The following is a 22,147-nucleotide window of genomic DNA, read 5'->3' as shown; positions in this document are numbered from 1 at the left end:
ATGTGACCTAGTGACTGATTTCACTGTCCTGATACAGGACCGTTATGTCTTACATCCTCGCATCATGAGAAGAATAAAGTGGTATAGAGTGAAAAGAATATTAGTTTGGAAACAGAATATATAAGCTCTCAGTTTAGCCAATGACCTTGTACAAGTCACTAAAATACCCTGCGGCCCCAGTGTCCTCGATTGTAAAAAAGGCATAGAACAATCCATAGGCCATTTGGGAGCAAAACAAGCTATGATAATAAAAAAGATTCCACATATTCCTCACCTGGTTTATGCTAGGCACTGTGCCAGATATTTATTTTACATATAAGAAAACCAATAACCAAAGAAACTGAATTTGTCAAAAGCCACCCGGCTGCTGCAGACTGTATTCAACACAATTCGCCTTGCTGCTTCCGACTCTGAGCTCTTCACAGACTCAAGTCCTGTGCTGACAAGAAATTGTACTTTAGCTACTGTTTAAATCTTCTTTACTAAAATATAAATGTTTCCACGATTAATATATTTAATAAAAACCAAGCTAAATAAGACCCACTTCAATTAATAATCAAAACATACTTCTTTGAACTGAGCTTAAAAGAAAAAGACTAGATGCAAGAGTTGAAAACCAGGATCAGCAGGACTAACAGAACTAGAGGCAAAGGGGGGCTTCCTGCGTCCTCGGAAGTAGAAATAACAGACAATACTGCACCCTAGAAATTCTAAAATCACTGGAAAAGGACACTCCTAAAGCCTTCTGTACCTAGCTTGGTACTTTCTGTACCAAGAACTGTAAAATATAAACACAGGGACACCTGAGTGGCTTAGTCGGTTGAGTGTCTGACTTTGGCTCAGGTCATGATCTCGTGGTTCGTGGGTTCAAGTCTCACGTCAGGCTCTGTGTTTTCATGCAGAGCCTGCTTCGGATCCTCTGTCTGCCCCTCCCATGCTTGCATTCTCTCTCTCAAGAGTACATAAACATTGGAAACTTTAAATATATATATATATATATATATATATACACACAGTGTGTATACATATATACGTACATGTATACAGTGTGTGTGTATATATATGTCTACAGTGTGTATGTTTGTATGTGTGTATACATACATATATATATATATATATATATATGTATGTATACACATTCAAAGCCATCAAGATGGGCCAAAAAAGGTCCTTCTAGATAACCACACTGTAAAGACACACTTCACACCTGACCCATACCCTCAACTCCTCACGACAGGAAAGAATGTTAAGAATTATCAAGAGCAGAAATAGTCCTCATCTCCAGGGAATGTGCCCCAACAGCTTCTCAAAGTGAACTGCTTCTGGAGCATACTGTATGAATTTTACTTTAAACTAAGTTGATGTTGCTAACAATCATCCTGGTTTAAGATCTAATCAAAAGGAATTTCTATGGACTTGCGACAGTTTAACTAGAAATGTTTTCATTCACTCAAAACATTTATTACTAAACTCAATAAACATTCTAGGCCAAATAAACATACTGCCCGATATTATAAAATATAACATGAGTCTTAAAAATGTACCTGGTCTTCCACCGCAGCCAATTTCTTACTTGACACATCCCCAAAAGCAAAAGAATCAAGAGCAAAAATAAACTAGTGGGACCTCATCAAGATAAAAAGCTTCTGCACGGCAAAGAAACAATCCATAAAAGTAATAGGCAACCGATGGAATGGGAAAAGATAGTTGCAAATGATGTATCAGATAAAGGGTTAATATCCAAAATCTATAAGGAACTCACCAAACTCCACACCCGAAAAACAAACAATCCAGTGAAGAAATGGGCAGAAGACATGAACAGACACTTCTCCAAAGAGGACATGCAGATGGCCAACAGACACATGAAACGATGCTCAGCGACCCTCCTCATCAGGGAAATACACATCAAAACCACAATGAGATACCATCTCACGCCGGTCAGAGTGGCTAAAATAAGCAAATCAGAGGACTCTAGATGCTGGCGAGGATGTGAAGAAACGGGCACCCTCCCACACTACTGGTGGGAATGTTAGCTGGTGCAGCCCCTCTGGAAAACAGTGTGGAGGTTCCTCAAAAAATTAACAGTAGAACTCCCCTAGGACCCAGCAATAGCACTGCTAGGAATTTACCCAAGGGATATAGAAATGCTGATGCATAGGGGCACATGTACCCCAATGTTCACAGCAGCACTCTCCACAATAGCCAAAACATGGAAAAAGCCTCAGTGTCCATCAACGGACAAATGGATCAAGAAGATGTGATTTATCTATACCATGGAATACTCCATGGCAATGAGAAACAATGAAATCTGGCCATGTGTAGCAACATGGATGGACCTTGAGGGTGCTTTGCTGAGCGAAATAAGTCAGGCAGAGAAGGACAAATATCATATGTTTGCACGTATAGGAGGATTAGGAGGAACTTAACTGAGGACCATGGGGGAGAAGAAGGGGGTAAATGGTGGGGGAGAGGGAGGGAGGCAAACCATGAGAGACTCTTAAATGCTGAGAAACAAACTGAGGACTGATGGAGGTGGGGGGGAGGGGGGAGATAGGCATGGAGGAGGGCACTTGTGGGGATGAGCACTGGGTGTTATATGGAAACGAGCTTGACACTAAACTATTCGTAAAAAGAAAAATGTGCCTGGTCTTTGAGTCAGTAATTTCAATTACAATAGTTTAAGAAATAAGTCAGGATGTGAGTACAGGTATGGTCCAGAAGCAGGTACAGAAGCTTTCCTCCTAGCTGCTGATATTAGTGAAAAGACGAGGAAACACACAGAGGAGACTGACAGCCATACAAGAAGGCTGAAGTTACAGAAATGGTGACTTAAGAGGTAATTTCCTGAAAAGTAGATTACTGGACAACATGGTCCACACTGTTATAGATACACACTTAACATGCCTGAACAGAATAGAAAGATCTGCATGAACAAGGACTAGTAACAAGTTCCTATTTTTTATTCTCCATCTTTTCATGAAGCTCTATTTACATGTATTATGTGATAAAAATGTCAGAACACATATAATATTTTCCTATAAAGTAACTACTGACTGAAACATGTTTTTATTTGGAAATTATATGCCAATACAAACTGTCAATAGTTAAAATACAGGGGCTGCCTGGGTGGCTCAGGTGGTTCAGTGTCCAACTTCAGCTCAGGTCATGATCTTGCAGCTGGTGAGTTTGAGCCCTGTGGTGGGCTCGATGCTCTCAGTGCAGAGCCTGGAGCCTCCTTCAGATCGTCTGCCCACCCCCCTTCTGCCCCTCCCTCTCTCCCCCGTCAAAAATATATTTAAAATTTTTAAAAATTAAGTACAGATCACCATATCATTTCTTAAATTCACAAATATAGACCATAAACTCCATGAGGAAAGGGCTCAGGTCTTTCTAGTCACCATTTTATATGCATACTCTCACATAAATTCAAATATTCCCTCTAAAATTAAAATTACACAGAAGATAAATATATGTTCATTAACTCATTTCATACAATATTTCACACTACTGGAACATTTTGGATTAGAGGAAAAAATCATGAAAAACATACCATTTTATAGTACAAGTCATGTTCCTTGTAATTTCTTATCACTATTCTGCCCACACAACTCCACTATAATAACCCTACTGCATTTTAACTGAACGAGCCTATATATAATCATTAGTTTTATGAACCCAAGTAACTCTCATTACATCATCAGAACTGTTAGTGTGAATCATCCGGAACTAGTCAATGGAACTGACGAGTCAAAGATGTGCACTGCACTGTGAATTACCACAGTCCAGAACTACTTCAAAATCGCTGGGATGGTGGAGCGCCTGGCGGTTTAGTCAGTTAAGTGTCTGACTCCTGACTCAGGCTATGATGCCAGGGTTGTGGGATGGAGCCCTGGGTCGCCTTCTGCACTGACAGCGCAGAGCCTGCTTATAATTCTCTCCCTCTGCCCTTTCTCCGTTTTTTCTAAATGGAAGATTTTTCTAAACATTTTTTCTAAACGTTTTTTCTAAAATGAAGATTTTTTTTAAATTGCTGGAATCTTAAATTTTGACCCATTCATCTTTAAAATGTACCATTTCTTTTAAAAGGAATAAAAGAACAAAATAGAAAATAAGTCAAAGAAATAACTTAAACCTTTATTGCATTTTATTTTACACAGATAAAATACTGAAATAATAAAAAAGAAATAATTAGTAGTTTAAAAAAGAAAGAATAGCAATCCTATACTTTTTGGATACCTGAGTAAACAAGTGACAAATTACCATCAAACTATGACAGGAGGTAAGTGTAACGGACTCGTTCTTGCTCCCTCATCTCGTCCCCCCCAAAAGGAGACTGACAGGCTTCTGGTGTACAAAACTCCGCTTCCTTATTAGAGAGAAGGGAAGACTCATAAAATGTACCGCAGATGTCAATAAAAAGAAAGAAAACTGACAGCCACTATGTGACAAACAGTCACACGTTGTGCGGCGGGCGGAACTGCAAGCAGAGCGTTTCAACATTCCGGTCCCGTGGTTGTGCGAACACTAACCCAGGCACCGCTGACAGGCACTCTGCAGCCATAATGTTGGGTATGGAGTTAAAACAGCATTAACCTCGACTCCCCAGGGGGCCAGTGAATCACTAGGACCCCTGACAGCCTAAAGTCAAAAAGACGCAGCAGACAGAGACAGGCAGGCAGGGTGAGGCGGAGGCGAGGGCAGAGAGAGAGGGGCCCGGGGAATAATGGCCCGCCACAGCTGGCTGTGACTCGGCGAGGGGTCACCAACCAGAGAACACCCGTGGCCTCCCACCAGGAGGGGGACTCCAGCACAGAGAGGCAAGGGAGACCCCAATCCCACGCAGGCGTGCAGCTGAATGCTGCAGTTCAACGAGCTTCACGTAAGAGGCCAGCGGCCAACGCCTGCGCTTGCCCTCGTGGATTTGGAGCAGAGACACCAGGCCAGCCCGCCGGGCTCCTGACCGCCCCTCTAGAACCGGGAGACGCTACAGGGATACAGTTTTTAGCAGCTAATGTGTGGCAACCTGGTACAGAGGCAATGGAAAATGAATATGCATGTCCTTCTGTCCTTTCCTTTCCTCTTACACATGGACTTCACGAGCCAGACGGAGCCAGGAAGCAATGGCCCCTGGGTGGGACGCAGGCACGGCAAGGGGGAGCAGCTGGGGAAGGGAGGGGGCGGGGGGCTCTGAGGCCCTGCGGACTTTCCCAGGGAGAGCCCTCCCGTGGCCACAGCAGCCCCCAGGAACGCGCCTCCTAACAACCTCACCGTGCAGCACAAACCCCACTCAGAGCAGCTGCTCAGAGTCAGAGTCAGTGAGAAGGACTCAGGTCAGAGCGTGCGCAGGCTCCCTGCTCCTTCCACGCGGCAGTGTGCGTCTGGCTGGTGCGTCTAAGTTTCAAGGACCGTTCTACTACCTTGAAACTGACAGTACTTACAAACACAACTGTTTAAGTTACTATTTTTTAAAGTTTATAGATTATAAAAAGGATTGCTAAAACTTAATAAAAATCTTTCCGTATGATGCTTGAAAAATTATACATGAAATGAAATCTTTAGAATTTGATTAAAAAGAGATAAGTGCTTGTCATTCTCTAGCAATTTTTATTTTTACAACTGTTCACACAATAAAAACTTCAATTTTATATGAAAACTGTCTTAATAAAACCATTTGAGCAAATACAAAATCATCCACCCATATACTACTTTATAACTTTTCTTAAGAATAAGCAGAATATGGTTGTAGAAGTAGATTAAATTTACAAAGCATTTGAATACGTGAACATCATGAGGTTCCTAGTTAAAGCTGTTAAGCCCTAAATATCATTTAACCTGGAGGTGAGATGGCACCGCCACCAAGTGTCCCAGAGAGCTGGCAGCAGGTCACTGCAAAGTCAGCAGGAGAGACCGGGGGTGATGGGGCACAGACACTGGGGGAGGGAGGAAAGAATGGACTCCTACGAACTGCTCTGGCAAGTGTCTCATTTTAAACTCACGAGTTAGAGACACAGACAGCAAATATATAGATAAGTGAGAAATACATCAGTGTTGAGCCCCACACAGATAATGACAATAGACTGATGCATTGGTACTGATCAGATGGCCTGGAGACCTCATCCGAATGACACAGCGGAGCCATCCATGAAAAAAGACACACAAAAAACGATTCAATACTTCCATCCAATACCTGTTGCTCATCACAACTGGTGACGTGTGCAAGTGCCGAATCACTATACTGTACTCCTGAAACCAATATAACACCATCTATAAACTACACCGGAATTTTGAAAAATAACATTTTTTCTTAAAAAGGTACTAAAGAGTAACAATCTTTACCACTGGAGAACTTAGAACGATTATTCAGGTCATGGGAAGATAATCCCCGTATTAAATAAAGTCTCCAAAACAGGATTTAGGGGCACCTGGGTGGCTCAGGTGGTTATGTGTCTGACTTCAGCTCAGGTCATGATCTCACGGTTCGTGGGTTCGAGTCCCACGTTGGGCTCTGTGCTGACAGCTCAGAGCCTGGAGCTACTTCGGATTCTGTGCCTCCCTCTCTCGCTGACCCTCCCTTGCTCATGCTGTCTCTATCTCTCTCTCAAAAATAAAACATTTAAGAAATTAAAAAAAAAAACAAAAACAAAAACAGGATTTTTTTTCAAAGAAGGGAAGTAACCAAGTGAACAGATGGTGCAAAGATCCTGAGACTACTTTGTCCACTCATGTACAGTGGCAATTAAGAACAATGTAAGAGGAGGTCAGAGAAGCGGAGTCCTGTAGGTTTACGTAAGAAAGCTGGATTTTATTCTAAGTGTTTTGAGAAGATTCTGGAGACTTTCTGCAAAAAGAGATAATTTGGTTTGAACGTTTTAAAGATTCCATAGCTTTATGAAAAGAACGGACTGGAAAGGAAGGAAGAGCTACAGTAGGGAGACCAATTAAGAAGGGAGCCACTGATTGAACAAACATTTAGAGCCTCTGTGCTCCATAAGGAGTAACAACCACAAAATCAATCTGTGCCCTCACATGGCTCATATTCTACTCGGAGAGCAATTAACAAAAAAATGAATAAAAGCGTGTCGGGTGGTACTAACAGTTACAGAAGAAAACAACGGAGGTAAACGAGTGCAGATATGGGATTTTACACAGAACCCTCAAGGTAACCTTTGCTGGAAAAATGCCATTTGAGCAGAGAAGTGGGGGAGAGAATGGGGGAGGGGAGAGCTCCCGTGGAAGAAGGAACAGCAAGTGCAAAGGTCCTGAGGCTGCAGAAACACACGGGGACTCCAGAAGAGAGGACAGCGGCTGTCGCTGGGAAGGGACCGGACGAGGGCAGGAGACATCGTAAGGGCTCGGGAGGGGAGCTGGAGCGACCACCGGGGACGCCGGCGACCGACTGCCGGTCCCGCTCCGGCTGCCGTGCAGGGGCGACACGCGGAGGCGGGCGCGGAGCCCCGGGCAGCAGCAACCCCGCTCGGGCGGGCGGCGGTGGGGGTGTGAGAAGTGCCCGGATCCTGCGCGGGTTCTGACAGCCCGCGCGCGGGTGGTAGCAAAGACACCAAGTACGCTAACCCGAAGCGGACCGCAGACGCGAGGCCGGAAGAACGTGCTGGCAGACGGCGCGCGGCAAGAACACAGGGAAACGACGGGGGGGGGGGGGGGCTACCGAGCGGGCGCCGGTGTGGACGCGTCACCGCCGGCACCGGGCCTGCGGGCTGGGCGGCACTTCGCCCCGTGGAAACCTCCCAAGCGCCGGGCCGGGGACGCGGGAGGCGCGCGCCCGGAGCGCACGAGCTGGGGATCGGGGCCCGACTGGCACCACGCGTGGGGGCTGCGCCCGCGGAGGCCGCGGCGGCAGCAGCAGGGGCGGCCCCGGGCGGGAGAAGGCAGAGCCTCGCGGAGGCAGAGGCGGACGAACGCCGCGGAGGCAGGCAGGGCCGCACGGCCGGACGGCGGGCTCCGTCCCACGCACGCTCGCCCGGGGCTCGGCGGCAGGAGGGGCGGAATGAGGCTGGCGCCCGGGACACGCCGTCCCAGAGCGGAGGGGCCCGCCCCGTGTGCGCACGCTCACGCGCTCGTGCCGGCGGAGGGGGCCCCGCCCCGTGTGCGCACGCTCACGCGCTCGTGCCGGCGGAGGGGCCCCGCCCCGTGTGCGCACGCTCACGCGCTCGTTTTGGCAGAGGAGGGGCCTCACAGTGTGCGCAGTCGCGCACGCGCTGGAGGAGGCAGTCGCGGGGTGCAGACCGCTGGCGCCCTCTCGTTCCCGAGAAGAGGCTCGAAGCCATCGTTGCAGGGCCTCCAGTGTGACCTTGGCGGCAGGGTCACTGCGGAGGCGGTCCCTCCCGCGGGCGGGGCTCCAGCACACGGGTGTCCTCACGTGGAGTACAGCCCAGGGAGGGCCGCCCACGGGGAGCAGGGGCGAACGGCGTCACGGACACGCTCGTGTGGGACCTGCTGCCCGAGTCCCCGACACAACACAGCTGCGCTACTTGACCACCCAGCCCGGACACACGGGCGTGCCTTCCCGTGCGCGCCTACCGTTGGAGACGGATTGTGCCCTCTACTAGCGTGTGACCGTGTCTCCTCGGAGTCACACACACACACACACACAGCCACTCTCCGTACTGCCACTGCCTGGCCGTTACCGCCGCCCCTGTGAGCGTGCACAGCGTCGGTCTTCGCAGGGACAACAGGACAGTCGCCCACACAGGAACTTGCCAGCGACAAACACGCAAAACCCAGTGTATCGTCTCCAGCTCCCAAGGACAAGTTCTAACCCAAACACGTCCCTAAGTCACGGTAGGCTCGTGGGACTGGAACACACTCAACTTAGAGTACAGGTGTCAGACACGATTCAAATGTTGGGGACACATGGAGAGCTGCTAGCCACAAGCCGGCACACTCATTACCTAGGCCTCTCTCTCCCCTCGCGCCTGCGTCAGGATGAAGACTCCTCTTCCCCAAGGGAACTCCTTTCACTAAAATACTTTCCCTAACACAGTTTCTCCAAATTTTCCTAAGCAAATCAAAATACAGATAGTTTACCTGCAAATGAGCCATACATTTTAATCCTTTCAGATAAGACTGTACCAAAGATTGAAATAATGGACTGCACAGTTTGTAATCTGAAAGACACACAAACTCTTCATTTTTTAAAGCGAAAGTAACTCATTTTGAAGGCTTTCCCCCAATCCAAGACTACAGTCATTTACTTGTTTTACTCTGTCTAAATCTAACATTTGATTCCCCACTTTAAAGCTCTCATCTAGAACAAATGTATAAATGTCTAAAGGACTTTCAGAAGAAAAAAGTTTCCTAAATTTCAAACACTGTAACTAAACACAGGTGTCCACTATACACCACACTTAATACCTTAAGGACGTGAAATCCAACATGCATTTTTCTTTAATCCAGTGGAGGCGGCCAGACGAGCAGGACCAAGGAAAAGACCTCATATCCTCATATCCTGCACTAAGGCCACCACAAAATAACCCGTAAATGCCGGGAGCCGCACGGGCCTCTCTGGATGGCAGTCACAGCAAGGAAATGGCAATGTTTACACAGCTTCTGCCATGAGAAACGAAGACTAGTATCTCCTTCTGTTACTACTGGCTCATGTTGGAAATGAGCCTGCTGGCATTGACCAGGCCTCAAATTATTCCTCAAACCCATATTCTGAACACAGTTACCTCATAGGAAAAGCATATTCCTGCCTTTACAAAAGAGATTTTAGATAAGAGCTCTGTGGATCATTGTCAAAAGGTTCTTCCTATGTGCCTTGCAGATCCAAGATTTAGATAATAAAGGGGGTTAAGAACACAAGAGTTACTATTGAGCCTGGTCCCATATCAGAAGAGCCTAATTTATAGTTAAGGTACAGACAAGTACCGAACATAACTTACTAATTGGTGAAGCATGGCAGCCTCTTCCTCAGGGCCTACATTCCACAGACACCCTCCCTTACACTGGCAGCTGGGATGAGGATAGATAAGAGTAATTAAAACATAAACCCAGATGCAAAGACTGATACATATAGAGCCCCCTTGGTAGTTTCCACTAACTAACCAATTTAGAATCATTCATCCTCTTGAGAGCCAGACAGAATGACTCCTAGCTTACCTATATACAATGTAACCTATATGTTATCCTGTCTTTCACTAAGATCATCCTGTTATTTCTTTGGTCTTAAATTCACCTTGACTGGGATAATTCTGCAATTGATATCACAAAATACCTCTCATTGTAAGAAATTCCTTTTCTCTGACCTCATATGGTTTTTGAACCTTTAAATAAAGACACCAAAACCGACAGGACAGAGATGCCTGCCTGGTGATCAGGAAGAATCTCGGGGCTCTCTCATTCTCTTTCGCCGACACCGTCCATCCTTCAGGGACCCCTGGACCTGTCGGAGCCGGCGCGGCCTCCGACACGTAAAAGAACAAATCAGGCCGCTCAGCGCCACACGGCAGCGGAGCCGCACTTACCCAGGGCTCTGCACGCAAACTGCACCATGGCACTCTGCAGTCTGTCCGGCCGAAGCGCCTGCACCACGAGAACCTGCAACGACAGTGCGGGGTGGGTTTACCTGACAGAGTCCACACAGCAGCATCGAACACTAATGTTCATTACGGAGACAAATATTTACCAACCTATGTCAACTCCCATCGATGTTCCACAATATTTACTTACACAAACTGTCACCGTAGGTGTATACTAAGACACTTTTTAATAGTGAAAATATTACTAAAATCCATTTATTTCCTCACATTGATCAAAGGTCAACATGAGTGTATCACTGTCACAGGGCCAGCTATGTCCCCAATGTCCAGTGAGCGGCCACGTGGCAGCTGTCAATGAGGGCATAAAGGTCCGGCACTTCTGACGATCGTACAGCAGAGGCCCAGAAATCTTGTCAAGAATTCTCAAATCACTACTTTTATACTCAATCATGTATTTATCCAGATATTTAAGTTTTCAGGTCAAGTGTTCCCTGGTATTCTTTCCTTTTACGTCAAGCAGCACTTGGTAAAGTGGCACCGACCAAGGAGATACAGAGCGGACACAGTGCCGGCAGCCCAGTGACCGGGACGCCCGATCCAGGAGAGCCCGCCAACAGGAAGCCTTCGCCTTGCCCAGAACCCGCCAGTAGGCCCACTGCTTCCTGTGATGCAAAATGGGAAAGGAGGGCCTGATCCTCACCAGGAGGTGTTTTCCACGGACAGAATCCTGGGAAGGGAGGCCGCACCGTCTACATTTTAATTTCTTCTGTGAGATTTTCTCTCTACTGCACACTCACCCTTCAGACAAGGCGGCAGCAGAGGCAGACGCCGTAGCACCCCTGCCAGGGACTGCACTGTCTGGGGAATTGGCAAAGCGGAAAGCCCTGCCCCGCATTAACGTCATATGACCCCCCCAAAGGCAAAAATCTCCTTTAAGCGGCTTCTGGATGACAAGAGAAAATGTCAGATAGTCTTAAGCATTTAGAGAACTTACCTGCTGAAATAAGGAAACCTTCTTTGCAAGAATAGATGGAAACTCTTGCTCACACATTGAAGTGTGATAGTAAGTACGCCACAACGCTCCATCATCGAAGCAGAGGGTCTGATAAAGACTGGGGAGAGCAATCTAGGAAACAAAAATAACCCTGCATCGTGAGCTACAAGCAGATGTGAGTGCGCCTATATAAATATATGCATTACCAAAGAGGAAAATGGAAACCAATTACTGACGCATGTTTATCAGTTGTTTCCCCCTTTATACTGGCTTATCTAATTATTTCTAGATCAGAGATAGTATGATAGGGGCGCCTGGGTGGCTCAGTCTGTTGAGCATCCGACTTTGGCTCAGGTCATGATCTCACAGTTTGTGAGTATGAGCCCCGCGTTGGGCTCTGTGCTGACAGCTCAGAGCCTGGAGCCTCTCTTCGGATTCTGTGTCTCCCTCTCTCTCTGTCTGCCTTCTACTACTCACACTGTGCCTCTCTCTCTCTCTCAAAAATAAACAAATATTTAAAAAATAGTACAGTTATATTTGTCCAATCCAGAATTAGATAAAACTAGAAATTTACAAAGTAGTATCAGATCAATATTGTAAGCTCACAAATCTTTTCTCTACATAAAAACATGTGTACTTATCTATCGCCACCTTGTGGAGAAAGGAATGGGTTGTTAAAAACCAGTACATGTTTTTACCGAGTTCTGACGGACACGTACATAAGCAAGTTAAGCATTGCCACAGCAGAGTTCTACAAGAGATTATAAAAATATGCCAAATTTCATATCAACATCAAATCCTTAATAAAGCATGGTTTCCTGAACCACATTCATTTATGCTCCATTTATGAGCATGTTGCTGCCGCTGCCTCTAGATATCTACATCTCTACTTACTAATCTCTACCCAGGATTCTTCATAAATTCCTACTGAGCTTTCAATATTGTCCTTAAACAGTATCACCTCTCAGGGATGTTTCTATCTTCAACATACTCATTTCCTTCTACCTCAAACAGTATTGTCTTCCAAACTTTTTTGTTGTTTTTCAGCCTTAAATGTGGTATAACTGGTGAAATAGTACATATTTAAGGAGTGCTTTGATAAGCATTTACACTGCAATAATTACTACCATGAAATAAATTCACATTATCTTAAAAGTTACCATTTTTTGTATTAAGAACACTCAAAATCTACTCTTAGTAAACTTAAAGCATACAACACATACAACTGTTACATAGAGCCATCATGCTATGTCACAGTCTCTAGAACTTAACTCACCTTATATTCAGACATTTGTACCCAATGTCCAACTTCTCTCCCCATTTGACACAACCCCCAGCTCAAGGTAGCCTCCATTCTCCTCTCAGCTTTTCTGAGTTCAAATTTTTATGGATGAATAATATTCTATTATAGATGGATAGACTACATTCTCTTTATCCATCCATCCACTGATAGCCATATAGGTTGTTACTATACAGTAAACCCTTGGATGTGAGTAACTTGTTCTGCGAGTGTTCCACAAGTGGAGGAAACTTGTCTCATAAGTTTTAACTTGATAAATGAGCGATGGTTTGCAATACGAGTAGTACATGATGCAAAACATCACATGATCACAACTGAGCCAACGGTTCTTGAAATTCGCCTTGATATGTAAGCACTATGGGTTACAAGCATGTTTCCAGAAGAAATTATGCTCACAAACCAAGGTTTTACTGTATATTTCTGTTGTTCTAAAAAATGCTGTGATAAGCATGGGCGTACAGATATCTCAGACACCTATTTCCCTTCCTTTGTATTTACACGCAAAAGCAGGATTGCTGGATCACAGGGTAGTTCTATTTTTCATTTTCCTGCACAATCTCTATACTGTTTCATAATGGCTGCACCATTCTGTCTTCGCACCAACAGTGCAGCTTCCCTTTCCTCCACAGCATGGCCATCACTTGTGAACGGATACCTCATTGTGGTTTTTATTTGCATTTCCCAAATGATGTTGAGCACTTTTTTATATACCTGTCGGCCACTTGTATATCTTCCTTAGAAAAATGTCTATTCAGGTCCTTTGTCCATTAAAAAAACATTTTTTTTGAGTACAGTTGACATACAATGTTACCTTAGTTTCTGATACACAACATAGTGATTCAACATCTGTAAACTATGCTATGCTCACAAGTGCATCCACCGACTGTCACCACACAGCGCTGGTATGATACCACTGACTGCTGTGCCTTCTATTTCCGGGACACATTCACTCCACACCTGGAAGCCTGTACCCCCCTCCCCTCGCCCATTTTGCCCAGCCCATCCCTGGTAAGCTCTCTTCCAATTATCAACAGTGGGCTACAAGATGAGAAGTGTAAATCTGTAGAGACAGAGAATTTTTATGGAAGATAATAGCAAATTGGGAAGCTCTGAATCTGCAGTGCTAGAATAATACATCATATAAGCGTAAACCAAGTACTTAAGGATGCTTCATCAAAATAGCTATATTCATTTCTAAATAACCTATTATAGTACCCAAATTTCATCATGTAAGGTAACTAAAGTTAAAGGTATACAGCATAAAATTAAGTACAATTCATATTAATTATTTTTAATAAGTGATCTAAACTTATTAGGACAACATTTGGTAACAATCTATTAAATTGAGTAGCAATTAGTGTGTAAGGGCCTACTGCTACCAATCTATGCTACACATTATATAATCATTATTATGTACTTGGCCAGATATTTGAGCCGGGCTACACTGCAGTTAGGAAGCACTCTGGCTTCACATCAGACACTGGGTCATATCACCAGAGGTGTAGCTCTAGTTTGGTGCCAACGACAGCACAATTAAGTGTTTGTCCTCTTCTCTACACTGCCCTCTCTGAGTGTCACACAGCATGCGTCTGTCGCTCCACTGGCACTATGCTGACCAGCATGGACACTAAATATATGAATACTGAAACAATTAGTGATAATAAAGCAGAATCCATTTACTTTATTCAACAAATATTTATGAAATAAAGGCAATAAAGAATAGTGGAAAAAAGCCCAGACTCTACATCAAAGAGCCCGATTTCAAATCCTGACTCTACTTTCTAAGTGACCGTAGCAGGTGACTGCATCACTCTGTGTCTAGTTTTCTCATCTGTTATGTGAGGACAGGATCATGATGATGCTGATAATATTTAGTAAAGGGATCTGTTTTCAAATTCTGCATAATGCTTTGAACATAGTGAGTCACCAATAAATGTGTGTACTATGTGCCCCTGTGACCCTGGAAAAGTTGTAAAGAGCAGGGAAGAGAAGAAGGGATAGAATCATATGCATACACTGCGAGAGAAGTCTTTCCCTCATTCCCCACAAAAACACCACTTAGGCTGAGTAAAGAACACAGGGACTGGTGGGACGTGGGCTTCTGAGCTGCTGTTTCGTCCTCTCACCCGCATCCTCAGCACCCACCTCCCACTCCGGAATGGAGAGGAGAAGCGACAGAGGAGGAAGGATGGGAAGTGGGGGGAGACAGAGAGAAAGAAAACACGGTATTTGGAAAATTCAGGCATCGACTCTGGTGTCAGACTAATGCTGGGATTGAAATCATAGCTCCCGACTTCCCACCTGCCCGTCCGTCTCGGGGTGATGGTTAGCCTCTCCACACCTTGCTTCCCTCTAGTCTAGGCTGCCGTGACTATAACGTGAGAGAATGTGTGCACAGTAGTTAACGTGATGTTTGGCACATAACAGACCCTCCAATAATGTGTGAGATTAAAAAAAAAAACTTGGGTTCTTTCATGAACTCATTCCTAATAATTCTCATTTCTTATCTGTAGAAACAGAATTTAGTAATACCTGTCTCTCAGGGTTGGTATGATAATCACTAAGATGAATTCATGCTGACTCACTATATTGTACACCTGAAACTAAGATTATGCTATATGTTAACTAACTGGAATTTAAATTAAAACTTTAAAAAAATAAATGAGATAATCCACTTAAAATGTTTTGTAAATGAGGTGCCTGGGTGGCTCAGTCACTTAAGCATCTGACTTCAGGTCGGGTCGTGATGTTATGTTTTGTGGGTTCGAGCCCCGCGTCAGGCTCTGTGCTGACAGCTCAGAGCTTGGAGCCTGCTTCAGATTCTGTGTCTCCCTCCCTCTTTGCCCCTCCCTTGCTTATGCTCTGTCTCTCTCTGTCTCAAAAAGAAAAACATTAAAAACATTTGTAATGTTTTGTAAACTAAAATGATAATAAAACATTAATGTATATTATAACCTTCTCTGAATAGGAAAACTACCTTTCTTTAATGTTTTGCATTCCTGTTGCCTGTTGCATTATTAGTTGTCAATAAACATTAAAGGATGAATGAATTACTATTTCTTTGCTACCATGTATATTCCTTTTTTAATTTATTTCTGAGACAGACAGAGACAGCATGAGCAGGGGAGGGTCAGAGAGAGAAGCAGACACAGAATCTGAAGACAGGCTCCAGGCTCTGAGCTGTCAGCACAGAGCCCGACGCGGGGCTCGAACCCATGAACTGTGAGATCATGACCTGAGCCGAAGTCAGACACTTAACTGACTGAGCCACCCAGGCTCCTCTCCCTGTGGAATTTAAGAACAAAATTTACCTCACCTATTTTGTCATCAGTTTGTCTCCTTATCACCTTCCTTTATCCAACCAAAGAAAGTATAAATAAAAACTATGCATTTGGCACATAGTAGGTACTAACTGAATAATCAAAGGAAGGCAAGGAGTCAGGTTTTGCCTAAATGTTGGGAAAATAAAGTTTAATAAGGCCCGGATCCTAATCTCCATGGACTCACAACCTAGCAGAAGAGGCAGGCACACAAAATCGTTGTGAATCAGGTGCTATGACAGGTGCTATGATATAGGAATGTTCAAGATACATGCTAACAGAAGAGACGGAATAAAGAAACGGCAAAAAGTCACATAGTAAGTAATGCTTTAGGTAGATCCTAAAACGTCAAAGAGATGTTTGACAGGTAAAAACGGTCAGAGGGCATTCCAGGTAGAGGGAGTAATGGGACCCATAAGTGCAAGAAACAGTGAGGGGATAGACTGAAATCAAACTGAGGAGGTGGGCAGGCAGCAGATCAAGGATCATCTTATCTTTTTTGCAAATGACTGCGGACTTACCCTGTGAGTGACAAGAAACCATCAAGAGGTTTGAAACAGAGCATGAACTTCATCGTAAGAATAGGTCAAAGCCTACAGGATATAATTAAATAGAGAGGTGTGAGACCAGAAGTGGGGGCTCCACAGCAAGGCCCAGGCGAGCAGTGGGGGTCACAAGTAAGAGTGACTGCAAGAACAGAGAAGAGCTGAGGGTGAGAGAGAGTTCAAAGATGCATAAAAGCAAGAGAAACAGTTTGGGTTTGAAACTTTTAAGCATCATACTGCACATCATTACCAACCCTAAATTATTTCATAAACAAGGCCTCCGTGTACCATACTAGAGGATTACTCATCTTCACACTCCCTGTGGGTACGCGGCACAGGCCCCTGTACGATAGAGACCGAATGTGTGTGTTGAATGAGAGATGTAAGCAGGGATTAAAGGACTAATCAGAATAGAATAATTCTCTGATGTCCTCTGACCCAGGGATTTTACGGCACATCCACGGGGATATGGATGCTGAGTATGACTAGAGAGCCCGTAAAAACAGAAACAGGAACAACTCGGTACAGAAGGAGTTCTAGAGGACACACGGATACCTTGAGTGTTGCCACGGCCCAGCTCCTCTCCTGGTCTATCCATGGCGGGAGCTGCTCACGGACCCGCTGCTGAGAGTCCTTCAGGGAGAGCGGTTGTTTTCGTGAGTATATTTGGTAACATTCAGACTTTAACATTAACAACTGGCTAGCAAATTTTATGAACACCACTTTGAAAAACCCATTCTATGCATTATTAATTTAACTTATTTTACAAGTCACCATGTTAAAATTCCATGTGACAAGGTACAGGTAACCACTTACATAAATGGTGCACACATTCTCATGGTGCATAATCTTTTATAAAACTTAAGGGAAATGCAATAAAAAAGTGCCATAAATATACATTATTTTAAATAGTGTCTTGCACTTCAGATATAACCTAGATTTTGCATTACAGTTTGGGTATATTAATTTGAAGAAAGGTATTATCCATCACATGTTCAAATAGAAACTTAATAGAGAAAAAGCTAAACTTGAATGAAGTTATCAAAAATTAAGAAAACATTTCTAAACTTCAATTATATGAGGATTTTTCTAGTTTTAATACAAAATTATATTTTCTTAGGATTATAAAAGTGTTCTTGGAATAAAACATACATACACTAAAACCATATTCATTTCTTAGTATTTAATTAGTATTATTCTCATAAGAATACATGTCTTTATATATTCTGCCCTTTTATAGTAAGGTAGTAGACGGAAGGACATATTCCTCTAAATAAGAATAATTTCAACAGTATTTTAAAATTCCTCTGGAGCAAATGATATTTCATGAAGTCAGAGCTGGAATTATTTTCCCTAAGAGTGAAGCCCGGTTTTTTACTTACAGCTTTCCGCAACATGTCTCCAGCAACTACACCTGTAAAGGTACCCCACTCCTATTGAACAGAAACACAAGAAATACAAAAAATATAAAAATACTAACCAGGTCACAAAATTTTCTTAATTTCCCTATAAGACATCTTACAGTGCAGCTTTCTAAGGGCATGGAAAAAAATAAAACTCATTTCACCTCTTCCTACTTCTGGTACAACATTAACATCACAAATCTGTTCGTGTACCAACAACAAAGAACATTTGTATGACAAGTGCTAACATAATGTTACTGAAGGAAAAGGTATACCTACATCTCACACACACACACACACACACACACACACGTATGTATGAATCTCAACATCAGAAAGTGCATGTGTCACATTCAGTTAGCATTTGCCACTAACCATTAATTTGTTCTCTTATGTGCTATTTTTCACTAATGGAAAAACACTAAGTTGCACCAAAAATTTAAAAATTATCTATGCTGGAGAAAAAAACAGAAAAAGTACTTCCATTACTTCCATTAACTTATCTTTTCCAACAGATTGGGTGAAGGCTGCCATTATTCATTTTTAAAAATTAATCCACAAAATCACAACTGATGCAGTGTTAGGGGGATCTAGTGCTCTAAGAAAACCTACGTCTTCACCCTGAGCTCCCCTCCATCAGATAGTAATAGGCACTAGTGTATTATTGTTATACACCAGTAAGCAAGTAAGGAAAAAACATATTAAAAATTGAGAACAATATAGAAAAAAAAATTATTTCCTGCCTCCATCCACTGTGACCACTCACTTCTGTCACTGAACTTATAGTCAATAAAATAGGAATGATTACTATTCCTCTATGTGAGAGAAAAGTGTTCTCCTCTCCAATACCTATTCTTACTCCAGGGGGGAAATCTAGGACAGTTACGTCTTGCACAGTGTGGAACATAACGATCCTGGTAGAAAACATTATCCAGGAGGAAGGAAAGGCATCAGAGCTAATGGTAGAAATAAAAGGAATCAAATTAACCACTTGAGGAGAAACAGCCCAAGTCACCAGAGCATGTGCAACAGTCTACACAAAGTTGTCAGTAAGGGGAACCCGGGACATACATAAAACCTGACCCAGTGGAGTGAAAGGTTCCCAGGTCACCGCTGCCCTGTCCACACCCTGTACCCACGCCTCCCCACTCCCGCTACTGGACTCTCAAGAAAATCATCTGCAAATAATTTCCTTAAATATTAGCAGCTCACCAGAGACGGATTAGTGAGCTTTAACTAGAGAGTGGTTCAAGCTGGAGAGTGAGTTCCCCAGCAAATAAGAAATAAAGTTACAAAGAAGATAAATTATACATAAAAAGATTAACAGAAAGCTGCAGGCTCCCAGAAGCTTCTGAGAACTGCCCACCCTCTCGCTTCCCCTGCTGACTCTGAGCAAGTCAGGGGAGGTAGTAAGTAACGCAGCTGTCTGTCCACACAGCATCACATCTCACACTTGTCAGCTCCACTGCCGGATGGGGATGGCAAGGGGTGCACGCGGTTCAGAAAGCTGAGCCGCTCGGAGTTCTTTCCCATCACTTTAGAACGCAGGGCTCATCCAGAGGGGAGGAGGAGGAGGAATCGGCGTTTTAAAATTTCTAACTTAGTAAAAACTTAATAGGTTGATACTTAACTTCCAGACTCAAGTTATTTCTAATCTAACCATAAACCTTACAAATTTCTATGTAACTCTAATGTTTTCCTCCTTAATTTCCACTTACATTTTCTTGAAAAAGTTCAGGATGCATGCCCCGAACAAAGTGCAGTGCGAACATCAACTGGTCAGCCTGAAAAGAATAACAAATGTTACCTTGCTGTTTCTAAATATGTGTGTTTTAAAAAGCACAGTCCTGAAATTTCAGCTCACAAAATCTGTATTGTATTTTTAAATTGTCTACTTTTATCAAGAGAAGAAATGACTGGCACACCTGGGTGGCTCAGTTGGCCCAGCATCTAACTTCTGCTCAGGTCATGATCTCACAGTTCATGAGTTCAAGCCCTGCATAGGGCTCTGTGCTGACAGCTCAGAGCCTGGAGCCTGCTTCAAATTCATTCTCTCTCTCTCTCTCTTTCTCTCTCTCTCTCCCTCCCTCCCTCCCTCTCCCCCTCTCCCACTCAGGCTCTGTCTCTCAAAAATAAATACACATTAAAAATATTTTTAAAAAATAGGAGAAGACTATTGAGATGGCACCTATGCAGGGCACTTCCAGTGGGGGATGGGAAGGACAGAGAAAGTACCCAATGTTCTAGAGAAAATGCTAAAGATGAAGCATCCCATGCATCTCATCAAAAAAGGTTTATGTAACTAGCTGAAATCCAATTGTGAGGTCTGAATTGGTCATTACTAATGAGATCAACCTCCTGCATTAGTAATCTTCAGTTTGTCCTTGTGTATGTTTACATGATCCAGAACATTCTGTGTGCCCCTGAATCAAAACATTTCATTTGTAGAAATTTATGTAAAGGAATGAATATATTCATAGGTAAGAAATGAGGATATTTACAAGATTTTTTATTATAGAGGAAAAATTGCAACAACCTAAATGTTCAGAGTTTATCATAAATAATATTCAAATCAAAATATAGAGCATAGCCCATGTTGTGGAAGGAGGGGCAGTATGGTTGTATAAACATATATGGACACATATCTACAAAAAAATGGGAAAAGTGGTATCATCTTTTATCGGTAATTTATTTTTACAACTTATATGTTATTTTCAGTTCCTTCTTTTTCTTAAGTGTATACTGTAAATTTTCTAAAATAAGCTTATCTCACTTCTAGTTAAAAAAAAAAACTACTCAAGCACCATCTTTCCTACCAGTTTATAATGTAAGCATTTAAAAACATTTTAATTTTTTAAAATGTTTTATTTGTATTTGAGAGAGAGAGAGAGAGACAGCATGAGCAGGGGAGGGTCAGAGAGAGAGAGAGAGATACAGAATTGGAAGACAGGCTCCAGGCTCTGAGCTATCAGCACAGAGCCCGACGCGGGGCTCAAACTCACCAGTTGTGAGATCATGACCAGAGCCAAAGTTGGACACTCAACTGACTGAGCCACCCTCATAGGCGCCCCTATAATGTAAGCATTTTATAAACAGGGTCTCCTAGACTATAAATAATACTTTATATCTAATATATAATATATACATAATCATATAATAATATGTGTGTATGACTGTAAGTCTATAAATAAGTGATAACTATAAAGACATGAAGATGAAATAATATGCAAAAGATACAATTGCTATAAAAAGACCCTCTTCTAACCCCTACCAGCAAGGGACAGCCTTGCCTACAAAAAATCACCCCTATATTGTAAAATAAACAGTTCTTTTTTATCGCAGTATTCAAGGCACTGAGTACTACGATATAAAAGAACAGTTTCTTTCATAAAAGTATATGTTGTGTATGTACATACAGCAGGTACTCAATAAATACCTATTAAGTGTATGAATAAAAAGCATGTGTTCACAACCATAGCAGAGCTCTTGACTTAAAAGCATTCTCAAAATAGAAAATCTTTAAGCAGATGGCCATCACTCAGACATGGGGAAAAAGTTAAAACCAACTACCACGTGCAGGAAACAACTGCCGCGCACAGGGAACAACTACCATGTAACTTTAAAGATACAAAAAGCAAGACACGTCATTTGGGGAGGTGTGCAGTATTCTTAGGTATTAGAAAGTAAGAATTCAGGTGTGGGCTTGGTTGGTTGGTGACTAGCTGGATACACCACCAAGATACTTATAAGTTAATGCAGATTTAAAATGATTATCATAGCATCCCTCATCTGACATAGGGAAATACTGATTAAGAGATAAATGACAATAAATGTATTACTTGAAGGCTTTATCACTTAATAAAACACTTACTTCTTTAATACAGAGATACACACACACACACATTCACACACAGTATTACTACCCTTACCTCGCCGGGTCTTCCTTTGACCTGAGGAAGAATAACGCAGCCTCCGGGGCCGCAGAGAAAGGGCGAGGCCCTGCCACTCTGGTTCTGACTCCCCGCAAGCTACCTGTTACTGGGGCCCAAGCCCCAAATGTTGGCACAAAAGAGCCACGTGACACAG

At 43.3% G+C, this 22,147-nt stretch overlaps 1 protein-coding gene across 2 annotated transcripts in view; it reads right to left on the bottom strand.

Moving 5' to 3' along the window:
• Positions 1–22,147, bottom strand: part of DYNC2H1 (dynein cytoplasmic 2 heavy chain 1) — a 324,085-nt gene that overhangs the window by 132,361 nt on the left and 169,577 nt on the right. For both annotated transcript variants that reach the window (XM_039221130.1, XM_039221131.1), the window contains 5 exons: positions 19,780–19,845; positions 18,041–18,091; positions 17,214–17,291; positions 11,494–11,625; positions 10,485–10,557 (listed from right to left, as the gene is read on the bottom strand). In XM_039221130.1, the coding sequence (XP_039077061.1) occupies positions 10,485–10,557; positions 11,494–11,625; positions 17,214–17,291; positions 18,041–18,091; positions 19,780–19,845 (400 nt within the window). The remainder of the gene's footprint in view (positions 1–10,484; positions 10,558–11,493; positions 11,626–17,213; positions 17,292–18,040; positions 18,092–19,779; positions 19,846–22,147) is intronic.

This window comes from Hyaena hyaena, unplaced genomic scaffold (assembly GCF_003009895.1).
Source record: "Hyaena hyaena isolate Hyena2069 unplaced genomic scaffold, ASM300989v1 scaffold_947, whole genome shotgun sequence".
Lineage (NCBI taxonomy): Eukaryota > Metazoa > Chordata > Mammalia > Carnivora > Hyaenidae > Hyaena > Hyaena hyaena.
Note: the sequence above shows the minus strand (reverse complement) of the source record. Positions and strands in the feature narration are given on the sequence as shown.